General features: G+C 39.9%; 1 protein-coding gene across 1 annotated transcript in view; it reads right to left on the bottom strand.

Moving 5' to 3' along the window:
• Positions 1-2,117: 2,117 nt before the first annotated feature.
• The window catches only part of LOC122939384, a 66,294-nt gene continuing 56,320 nt past the window's right edge, over positions 2,118-12,091 (bottom strand). The window contains exons 5-8 of the mRNA XM_044295452.1: positions 10,215-10,275; positions 6,322-6,645; positions 4,372-4,434; positions 2,118-2,418 (exon numbers count right to left, since the gene is read on the bottom strand). Of these exons, the coding sequence (XP_044151387.1) occupies positions 2,282-2,418; positions 4,372-4,434; positions 6,322-6,645; positions 10,215-10,275 (585 nt within the window). The 3' untranslated portion in view covers positions 2,118-2,281. The remainder of the gene's footprint in view (positions 2,419-4,371; positions 4,435-6,321; positions 6,646-10,214; positions 10,276-12,091) is intronic.

Raw genomic sequence — 12,091 nt, 5'->3', positions numbered from 1 at the left:
CCTAACTCCTAACCGTATGAGCCAACCCTGATGGTAGGAGGGCTCATACACCGGAACCTAATAGTCCCTGCTAGCCCTCAGGGTGGCCCTGGACTAGGAGCTAGGTAGACAACCTGTTCCTCCTGGACGCGGAGAAACAGGAGTCTAAAGTGGCCAAGCTGCAAAGAAAAGGCAGACATGAACAACTTATGGCAATGGCAGGTAAATGTAACAAATACAACACCTACCTGCCACAGACAACGAAGCCTGGAACCCAAGTGCTGCTGTCCACAACACCACAAACGGACACAGCACACACCACACAATCACACAGGAACCCAGGACCATAAGCTGCAAAGAATAAAGACCAAACAAACATCTTCATAACATCATGTGACGTAACTCTATGACCACAAGGGTGGCCCCCACTGGCAGATGGTAAGTAACAGGAGGATGTCTCCAGCAACCATGGCTGAAGAACCCCTCAGCTAACTGAAACCAGCAGAAGCTTTATAGCCCAAAGTAGCCACACCCACACTCAGACACACCCAGTGCACACACACACTGAGTGAGTTAACCCTTCCTTAACCAGGGAGTGTAGTGAAACCACATAAAGGGGAATACACAAACTCTCACTGCAGCTGTTACCGTCGACAACGACATGCGTGGCAAACGTGTCCTGGGAGCCGGCCAGAAGGCCGAGACACTGCCACCACATGTACACAACACTACACGTTGCCACGGGCAGCCACAGGCGAAGGGAAAATGTCAGAGTGCACACATAACATAAAACACAGTGCACACCAGACATTCAAAGTGCATACAAACACACACACATAAACAAAGGCAACCGCACGCATACCTGTTGTCCGCGGCAACCGCACTTGAGGCGAACAACTAAGTGCCCCCAGCTGCGGCTGACACAACACCAGACCGCGGGCAACTGCATGCGGCTCCCAAGGAGTCATGAACATGGTCATGACACCTCCTTTGTGCATCTTTGTAGCTGACATAGTGAGTTCCCATAGCAGTCCCACATATCTAAAACTCAAGTCAAAACAAGTTATGTAATAAATTCTGTACTGTAAAATGCAGATATTTGGCATGTTAGATATAATGGTAAACATTGACTACAGGCTTATGCCAATGGAATAATGGGTGGAAATTGATATTACGTTTTTAATAGATATAGGAAAAATAAGCAGTTAATAATGTGTGTTCTTCATACAGCTAATTGAAAAGTAAACATTCTCAGCAGAGGGGAAAATGGCAGAATTAATTAAATACCATATAATAACAATGAATGAAAGATATGTAACCTGTATTTTACTATTCATGTTTGCATGATGTTATTATATAATAACTTGTTGAGAATATGTTGTCAGAAACTAGTGTGCTTTCTGTAATGTACTTGTATTACAATACTGCCTAATTTGAAATTTGATCTAATGAACTAAGCTTTGTGGGAACTGAATGTTCAATACATGTAAAGTGTATTATGCATTACTAGTAACTAATTAAGGCCTCATGAACACGGCCGTTGTTTGGGTCCACATCCGAGCCGCTGTTTTGGCGGCTCAGATGCGGACCCATTCACTTCTTCAATGGGGCCTCAAAAGATGCGGACAGCACGCCATGTGCTGTCTGCATCCGTTGCTCCGTTCTGTGGCTCCGCAAAAAATATAGAACATGTCCTATTCTTGTCCGTTTTGCGGACAAGAATAGGCATCTCTACAATGGGCCGCCCGTTCCGCAAATTGAGGAAGGCACACGGTTGGCTTCCATTTCTTTTTGCGGATCTGTGGTTTGCGGACCGCAAAAAATGGCACGGTCGTGTGCATGAGGCCTAAAGGACATAAAAGATCATTACACAAATCAAATATAGGCACTTAATAATCTGATTTCATCTGTCTTTCCAGTATTTAATAGAGTCCATGATGTTCTGTTTGACATATACACTGATTATAAATATTTTATAGTATATTTTTATTTCATAACATTTTATGAACTATCAAATAATTTTGGCCAGCTTCCAATAATAATTTCCAGGTCTGCCTTGTACAGGAGAGAGGTGTCATGAATTTGTGGAGGTCATTACAACATAGAAAGAGAACTTTGAAAAATGCAGCACGTCTTCATCTAATATAAAATATAGTCTTTATTGATAAGCTTTTAAAAACAGCATAAAGACAGGAGAGATATTTCCAACGCACTCGGAGCTAAAATATATATATTAATGCTACTGCATAATTAAGAAGCAAGCTTGTTCTTTTTGTATTTGAGTTGGTGAGAAAGCATTTATTCATTCTGTGGCTTTGTATTTAAAGAATAGCAGGAGAGGACAATACAACAAACTTTTCAAGAGCAATAGAGCATAGATAAACTGTGCTGATCGGATTATCATATGTTTGATTATCATATCTTCTCTTCCTGCTTTGCCTGTAAGGTTCAAATTAGAGGAAAGATGTGTTATATATCAGGTATAACTAGGGTTGAGCGAATCGAAGTATCCGAAGTGGACTTCGATACAAATTTCAGGGAAAATTCGATTAGCCAAATTTCCTTGTGCTTCGTGGTTATTAATCAATTTTCTCTGAAATGGCATAAAAAAGATTCGATACTCACCTCATCTGTTTGAGTGCAAAGAGGCCGCCACGGCCTTCTTGATTGAAGATCCAGTGCGAAAACTCGTGCACAGTGACCTATGACATCACCAAACACTGCACGAGATTTCGCATGGGATCTTCGAACAAGATGGGCGCAGCAGGCTCTTTGCGCTCGAACGGATGAGGTATTATTTATTTATTTTTTTTACCCCTGAAAGGCCTCCATTTTTATACCACATGCTACAATCAGCGATGCACGCAACTTCTGAGAGGTTTATTGATGGGTGGCCACACAATCGCCATTTCCCATCATTGTGCCCGCTATTTCTACAACGAAATGCGCTTTGTGGCGAAGTAATTCATAACTTCGCTTAACACTAGGTATAACAGGCTTTTTACTATATATAGCAATAAGTTTAAATGCAGGGCAAGATTATCTCTCCACATGTACTAATCTGTCATTAATTTAGTCCACCATATTGATTGTATTTGGTTTTGTTTTAAACAATGTACTGTATGCAAACCCTTGCCACATGTACAGCATCCTGGAATTAGCGGTGCTTTAAAATAATAAGGATAGTAATAATACCAAGTTTTTTGTTGTACCGAGTAGCATAGCAGGAATAGCAGAATACACTACAGTACAGTACAATACAGTGTCCTTGCTCGTAGTGACTTCAGAATAAAGAAATGTTGCTAATGAAATATGGCTGCTGTGGTAAAATGTAAAAAGGGAATTGTAGACGATGCTGTATTTTTACAAAACATATTTCAGCTTGGATTTATGGAAGTTCATCCTTATTGATTTTAATGAAGAATAAAACCTCATATACTGTATTTTGTTTTACCATATTCTACCATACAGATGTTGCGATTGTTAACATGACAAATGAGGCACTACACTGCACCATTTTAATACACTTTTCTATTAGAACAGCACACTATATCAGTCTATATCTCTCATGTTATTTTTTACTACATTTGTACATAGATTTCCATCAAAAATACTTATAGTATTATATCCTAGAAATGGTGTCATAAAGTTGTGATTGCAGTTAAAAAATAAATCTACCAATTAGCTGATCATCCAGGCTCTGGTGTTCGGATGTTATTGTCAGGGCAAAATGTAGTTTTACATGCTGCCCATTCAAGGAAACGCAAGTCCATGTGAAATACTGTATATAGAAGAATTAGCTTTTTCTGACAGATGTATTAAAGGGGTTATCCAATCCCTATAATGAGCCCCAGAATGCCCTGGCCCCTCCTCTAGAGCATACTTACCTGCTCCCTGGCACCCGAGTCCCTTTGGATCCCTGCATGGCCGCTGCAGGATCTCCCTGTCGTGTGGATCAAAACATCCGGCGATGAGGGGAGCAGCCAATAGCAGGCCGCAATGTTGACCAGCCTCCCTAGCAGCTAGGGAGGCTGATCACTGTAGCGGCCTTTTATTGTCTGCACCCCCGCCACCCCCTCGTTGCCGGATGTTTTGATCAGCGTGACGGGAAGACGCAGCGGCAGTGCAGGGATCCAGAGGGATGTGGGTGCAAGGAAGCAGGTAAGTATGCTCAAGAGGAGGGGCCCGGGAATTCTGGGGGTCATTATAGGGATTGGATAGGGACCCCTTTAACATATACAGTATAGTAAAACCTTTCTAAAAGACCACCTTGTTATTCAGACAGATTTCAACGTATATGTGATAATGGAAGGAAACGTTCAGACAAGCTTTAAAGCAAAATACTCTAGAAACAACACATGTAGGAGATTGTATTTGTACAAATATAGTTACCTGAAGTATAAGTGCAATTACTGATATCTATCTGATTTGTGGGATCTCCAGTATTCAAATGTTCTGTAAAGTACAATTAATTAGAATAACTGAGAAATAAATATGATGATAGTTTACTTATTACGGAATAAAAAATAAATAGTACTTCGATTTCCTGATAAAGTATAATTAATCTGACCGCTCCAATTAAAATGAATTTTTAATTCCCTGAAGTCACCAGGGCTATTCTTTCGCAACAGGCTGTCTGCATACTTTTAATTGTACAATCTAAAATTCCCTTGCTGCCATGCTATATACGGTATATCTGTTTATATGATGGAGGCTGGAGGTGGAGTACTCATAGCAAACAAGATTAATAGTTACTCAATTTACACAAAAAAATTGGACAGAATCATTTGGTGTTTTTTTTATTTTTTTTATTTTTGCAAGTCAATAAAAAAATATATCCTCAGTAAACTGAGGTATTTGCCTAATTACTGAAGATGGTGTGAACCACGTTGCTTCACAATTCACTTTGGGTTAAACCTGGGAGTGGATCCCCTTGTATTCTCCATTTAATCCTGATCTGTTACTGCTTGCCGTTCCAGGTGTGAAGATGCAGAAGAACAGCAGAGGTCAAAAGGACGACACTGGACCTCCACAGGGAAAGCCAGCAGAACGTGACGTAACTCACCAGTGATAAAATTGGGCATGTCTCTATCTGAGGAGTTGGTCTTAAATGGAAGTACGGTGGCTCAGTGGTTAGCGCTGGGGTCCTAGGTTCGAATCCGACCAAGGGCAACATCTGCATGGAGTTTGTATGATCTCCCTGTGTTTGCGTGGGTTTACTCTGAGTACTCGGGTTTCCTCCCACACTCCAAAGACATACTGATAGGGACCTTAGATTGTGAACCCTATTGGGGACAGTTGGACGCTTATGTCTGTAAAGCACTGTGAAATATAGTAGTGCATAAATAAAATAAATATCATTTTAAGGATCAAAACTATATCTGTATATATCTTTATAAGGGATATAAATGTATATCTAGTGAAGTTCATGCTGTAAAATTTCCAAACACTTAGTCCATACACAAGGGCATTCGGAATGTGACAGTAAAAATTCTAATAATAATAATGCATGGTATTTAGAATTTAATCATTTAACTTGTTCTATTCAGGGGGCTTGAGGCTCTGTAGCAGAAATATTTAATGCTGATTGCTATAAATATATGTTAAGAAAGTAAACAGCAAAAGATTGGGGTAGATTCACTGTTGCAGATGGAGTACATGTCTTACACCACATTTATGAATAGTTTTAGACACTTTTTCTGCTATGATCGACAAGGTAGTATAAAGGTGTGCCAGATTTATCATCCAGCATCAACCACTGTAATAAATCTAGATGATTTTTGTGCATAGTCTAAGCATGCACTACTTAAACTTTTAGACAGGATTAATAAATATTCACCAATACATTAAAAGCTGAACATTAGAGGACAATTTAAGGGGTTTTCCAAGACTTTAGTAGTGATGACCTATCCTCTGGATAGGTCATCAGTATCTGAGTAATGGGTGCCTGACACCAGTGACCCCTGCCGATCAGCTGTTTTAGAAGGCACTGGCGCTGGCAGTAGAACCACAGCCTTCACACAGCCTTCCCTAGGCCAGTGAGGACACATTCATCGGTCACATGGCCTAGGTACAGCTAAGCCCCATTCAAGTGAATGTACGGCACTGTGCTTGGTAAGCACGGAGAAGGCCACGGTGCTCACAGGAGAGCTGGTGCCTTCTCAAACAGTTGATCGGTGGGTTCCGGGTGTCAGACCCCTACCAATCAGATATAGGTCATCAGTTCTAAAGTCGTTGAAAACCCTTTTACGTGTAAGTATTATTTTACATCTTGCTATAATTATGTTACTGAAGAGACACAGTATAGCTAGAAATAGTAGTAAATATAAAGATAAAATGTACCTGTGTTATACGTTTCTTCTTTCCACTGATTTCCATTTCCCTCATGTTTGTACTTGCATTTATATGTGCTGCCAATATCAGACTGCTTTATTGTAATCCAGCTGTACAATGAGGACAAGTCGCTGGATGCATCTGTTATGATTGTCCCCTGTTCTGATTCCAGCTTATTGTTGCTTCCATCGGTCCATTCCACTTTAATTGCATCAGGGAAGAAACTCTGCAGGTTGCACAGTAAAGTTGCAGACTTTTTTGTCCTCACATCATGCTTGGATGAAGCTAAGATAGTCACTTTTGGATCTATTGCCAGTTTTTTTGCCTCCTCATCTGTTTATTGTAAATTGTAGTTATCATATACGTATATATGTCATTTTATAGGGAAATAAAACAGAAATGAAAAAGCCTAGTAATGCATTTACATTGAAACATAAAACAAAGAAATGTGGAAGCTATAATATGAAACCCTTTGTTGAAGTATACGGACGATACAATATAAAATTCCTCATATGGCATAAGAAAAATCAGCATTAAAATGCATTTTGTAACCATTTTTATGTTTGATTTAACAGGCTGCTGGCACAGGGATCATGTTATGGTGTGGTCAGGAAACCCTTGTTGGGGTATGGCGGACTGTAAATACAGGGAGTGCAGAATTATTAGGCAAGTTGTATTTTTGAGGATTAATTTTATTATTGAACAACAACCATGTTCTCAATGAACCCAAAAAACTCATTAATATCAAAGCTGAATATTTTTGGAAGTAGTTTTTAGTTTGTTTTTAGTTTTAGCTATTTTAGGGGGATATCTGTGTGTGCAGGTGACTATTACTGTACATAATTATTAGGCAACTTAACAAAAAACAAATATATACCCATTTCAATTATTTATTTTTACCAGTGAAACCAATATAACATCTCAACATTCACAAATATACATTTCTGACATTCAAAAACAAAACAAAAACAAATTAGTGACCAATATAGCCACCTTTCTTTGCAAGGACACTCAAAAGCCTGCCATCCATGGATTCTGTCAGTGTTTTGATCTGTTCACCATCAACATTGCGTGCAGCAGCAACCACAGCCTCCCAGACACTGTTCAGAGAGGTGTACTGTTTTCCCTCCTTGTAAATCTCACATTTGATGATGGACCACAGGTTCTCAATGGGGTTCAGATCAGGTGAACAAGGAGGCCATGTCATTAGATTTTCTTCTTTTATACCCTTTCTTGCCAGCCACGTTGTGGAGTACTTGGACGCGTGTGATGGAGCATTGTCCTGCATGAAAATCATGTTTTTCTTACCTTGCAGACTTCTTCCTGTACCACTGCTTGAAGAAGGTGTCTTCCAGAAACTGGCAGTAGGATTGGGAGTTGTGCTTGACTCCATCCTCAACCCAAAAAGGCCCCACAAGCTCATCTTTGATGATACCAGCCCAAACCAGTACTCCACCTCCACCTTGCTGGCGTCTGAGTCGGACTGGAGCTCTCTGCCCTTTACCAATCCAGCCATCTGGCCCATCAAGACTCACTCTCATTTCATCAGTCCATAAAACCTTAGAAAAATCAGTCTTGAGATATTTCTTGGCCCAGTCTTGACGTTTCAGCTTGTGTGTCTTGTTCAGTGGTGGTCGTCTTTCAGCCTTTCTTACCGTGGCCATGTCTCTGAGTATTGCACACCTTGTGCTTTTGGGCACTCCAGTGATGTTGCAGCTCTGAAATAAGGCCAAACTGGTGGCAAGTGGCATCTTGGCAGCTGCACGCTTGACTTTTCTCAGTTCATGGGCAGTTATTTTGCGCCTTGGTTTTTCCACACGCTTCTTGCGACCCTGTTGACTATTTTGAATGAAACGCTTGATTGTTCGATGATCACGCTTCAGAAGCTTTGCAATTTTAAGAGTGCTGCATCCCTCTGCAAGATATCTCACTATTTTTGACTTTTCAGAGCCTGTCAAGTCCTTCTTTTGACCCATTTTGCCAAAGGAAAGGAAGTTGCCTAATAATTATGCACACCTGATATAGGGTGTTGATGTCATTAGACCACACCCCTTCTCATTACAGAGATGCACATCACCTAATATGCTTAATTGGTAGTAGGCTTTCGAGCCTATACAGCTTGGAGTAAGACAACATGCATAAAGAGGATGATGTGGTCAAAATACTCATTTGCCTAATAATTCTGCACGTAGTGTATACAGAATGGTCCTTTGCATATTGCTGCATATTTCTTTGCCGAGATTGGGAAGGGGTTAGAATGGTGGCCAGCAACCTATCCTGGAATGTGAGCAGGATGAGTTGCTACCACTTTCAGAGCTGCCTAGGGTGTGAGGGGGCAGAGCCTCGCCACACACTAAATTGCTCTACAGTAGATGGTAATGATGCTATCCTGCCTATGTTTTGCCATGATGGCTGAGCAGCCTGACAGGAAAACTCACCAATATGTAGTATATGCATGTTCTTGATCATAGTGTGTAGTGAGGCCTCACCCTATCCCTCAGGCAGATCTGCAAGTGGGAATCCCTTTAAGTTATTAAGTTGTATACCACAGGTTCCCGAAAATAGTGATATTTAGGACTAGACAGATAATTTTTCTATACTCAAAGATATTGTAAAGACGCATTTAGACAAGTATATAATCGTTTAGGCAATAAATGATACAATTGCATTTAGCAATTTAGGTTAGAGCTATGGCTGTTCACACAAACCTGTCGCAGCCAGCATTACAGAGTAGCTGTGATCTCATAGAGATGAATTATGGGATCAAGTGTGAGTCGCAAAAAAATCCAACACTGCTCATTTCTGAGATTACCGCTACTCTAAAATCTTGGACACAACAGCATCGTGAAAACAGTGTCACTGTGTAACCCTAGCTTTAAAGCCACTGCCACTAATCAAGGATTGCTCACTCGATTTAGACAGCAACAATTTACAAAAAAACACACGTGTTCCTTCACATTGCCACAATTTATTTGGTCTCACAAACTATTTTACATGTAAACAAGCATTTTTCAGTACAATCCTTGCCACGTACTTTTACACTAAACTATTATCGTCCAACATGAATCGTTAGCATTTGAATTGTAGCGGTTATCTGCTTGACTAAATGCGCCTCTAAGCTTTTTGTATAATTAAGAATAATAAAATGAGAATAACAAGCAAAGATAAAGGTTGTAGATGGATTCATACATGCAACGTCTATCCTTTATACTTTTTCTTTTTGTGTGTGTCCAGTCCTATATTTGGCTATGTGAATCCAGTCTTCAAAAACAGAAGAGTTAGATACGCATAGTAAAAGAATGTTTTTATTACTAAAATTGCATTATAATATTGTATAATATTGTAAAAGCAATCATTAACAAAGTGTATATTGTTTATATGGTCAGAATCACATACATTGTGAAGCAATGCTCTACACATACAAGGTTAATACCGGTATATTAATAATGTGTAATTACCGGTACTTACCTTTACTCTTGGCTCAGGATATCCCACAGATCAGTGGTGTGGGATGATTTTAAGAAACAAAACTTTAGTGTTACTTACAACACCCAACAGTAATGTAAAAGTTTGCTTTGTTTTCAAAGCTGGTCATCTCGTACCACTCATTTTGGGATAGTGTATATCTAGCCAAAACGTAAGGAAGGATACAACTGAATTCATAATATATACAAAATTTAAAATATAACAAAAAATAATAAAAACATGGTAAATACTAAATATTGTATTGTCGTAAATTTTTTATTATACGAAAACTTAAAAATAATAATAATAATAATAAAGTGACATGTATGATATGTGTGCAAAAATGTTTACTGACTATTAGTAGTTTCAGGGCTATAGCAATACATATGGTTAATTGTTATATTTGTAATACGGTTTAGATTTGAATGATCACTCACGTGTTACGACAAGCTTGCTTCCAGGTCCGAATACTTTAAAATAATCACTGTGCAATTTTCCCTTACAAAAATATATAAAGCACATTTGAATGAGTCTCAAAGCATTTGACTGTTACATGTGGCTTACTGTAAAATTGGCAGGCTTACTTTGAGGTGATGCAGCTGCTCTATTAAAATGGTTTGTAAAGTATCAAAATGAGTAAACTGATTTGTCGGTAGTGAACCCTCTCCAACTCAGCTATGTCTCTCTTGTATACAGGAGCCCAGAATTTTACACAGTTCTCCATGTGTGGTCTCACTAGTGATTTGTAAAGTGGCAGGACTTTCTTATCACATGCATTTATGCTCCTTTCGATACAACCCATTATCTTATTGGTCTTTGCAGCGGCTGCCTGACACTTGTTTCTACAGTTAAGTTTTCTGTCAATTAAAATTCCTAAGTCCTTTTCCATGTCAGTGTTACCCAGTGTTTTACCATTTAGTACAGTATGTACTGGTGACTTGTATTTTTCCTTCTCATGTGCATAACCTTACAGTTGTCTGTGTTAAACCTCATTTGCCACTTCGCTGCCCAAGCCTCCAATCTATCCACATCCATCTGTAGCAATATAATGTCCTTTTCCGTGTTCATTACTTTACACAGTTTAGTGTCATCTGCAAAGATTGATATTTTACTATGCAAGCCTTCTACAAGATGTGGTGATGTGAATGCTAAAGTGTATAAGGATCCCGGAAAAGGGGTATATCTCACCTAGGTTCCTCAACTGGAGGAGATAAGTAAAGTTCCAGACTGGTGTTGGTTTCAGCAAGGCATAGTTGCTGGAGCTATTTTGTTTAGTATTTTAGGGCTGGATTTTATTTTGATTGGGAGCTAGGTTGGTAATGTGATCTCCCAATCCACCCCTCCCATTCCAGGGCAGATTTTCCCTAGCATGAGGGATCCCCAGGTGTAATCACCTGGGATCATTACTGGGGACTAAAAGCCCATCCCCGACTGTCAGTCAGGGGTGTGGTTGCAAACAGAGGCCGTGTGAGGCCCTGGATGTGTGGTTTCAGCTGGGCTTGGCTGAGAGGCCACCAGGCTGGGAGCTGGGGAAAAAGTGACACATGGGAAGTGAGTCACAGTGCCATAGTCAGGCGGAACACTGAGTCTCAATCCCCGACAGGAGACATTGAACTTGTTACAGCCAGGAGGCTGTTGGACTGACTAGCTGGGAAAGCCGCATCTGGCTCCGTGTATGAGCTATGTCTTATAGGTGACTCAGGGATATTTTTTGTAAGTTTAGTTGCCTAGTTGCCTAGATGGGCAGGTGTTCATTTGTATTGTTTTGTGTGTACTGGTGTTAAAATAAATGCACTGTTTGGACATTCCACACAGTTGTCAGCAATAATATTGCGACTGAGACCCTGGAGATAGAGCTAATCCCTCACAAAGATCATTAATAAATATATTGAAGAGAATAGGGCCCAATACTAACCCCTGTGGTACCCCACTAGTGATAGTGACCCAATCTGAGTGTGTGTACCATTAATAACCACCCTTTGTTTTCTATCACTGAGCCAGTTACTTATCCACATACAGACATTTTCTCCCAGTCCAAGCATTCTCATTTTAAGTACCTACCTTTTATGTGGCACAGCATCAAATGCTTTGGACAAATCGAGATATACACAATCCATATACACACCCTGGTCTAGTCTAGAATTTACCTCTGCATAAAAACGGATTAGATTAGTTTGATCCCTCATGAAGCCATGCTAATACAGTGTTATACACTCATTTTCATTGCGATACTCCAGGATATCATCACAAACAGATGTTAAACTTACTGGCCTATAGTTTCCGGGCTCTGTTTTTTACCCCATTTTGAATATTG

This window comes from Bufo gargarizans, chromosome 5, assembly GCF_014858855.1.
Source record: "Bufo gargarizans isolate SCDJY-AF-19 chromosome 5, ASM1485885v1, whole genome shotgun sequence".
Lineage (NCBI taxonomy): Eukaryota > Metazoa > Chordata > Amphibia > Anura > Bufonidae > Bufo > Bufo gargarizans.
This window is presented reverse-complemented; position numbering and strand designations above follow the sequence as displayed.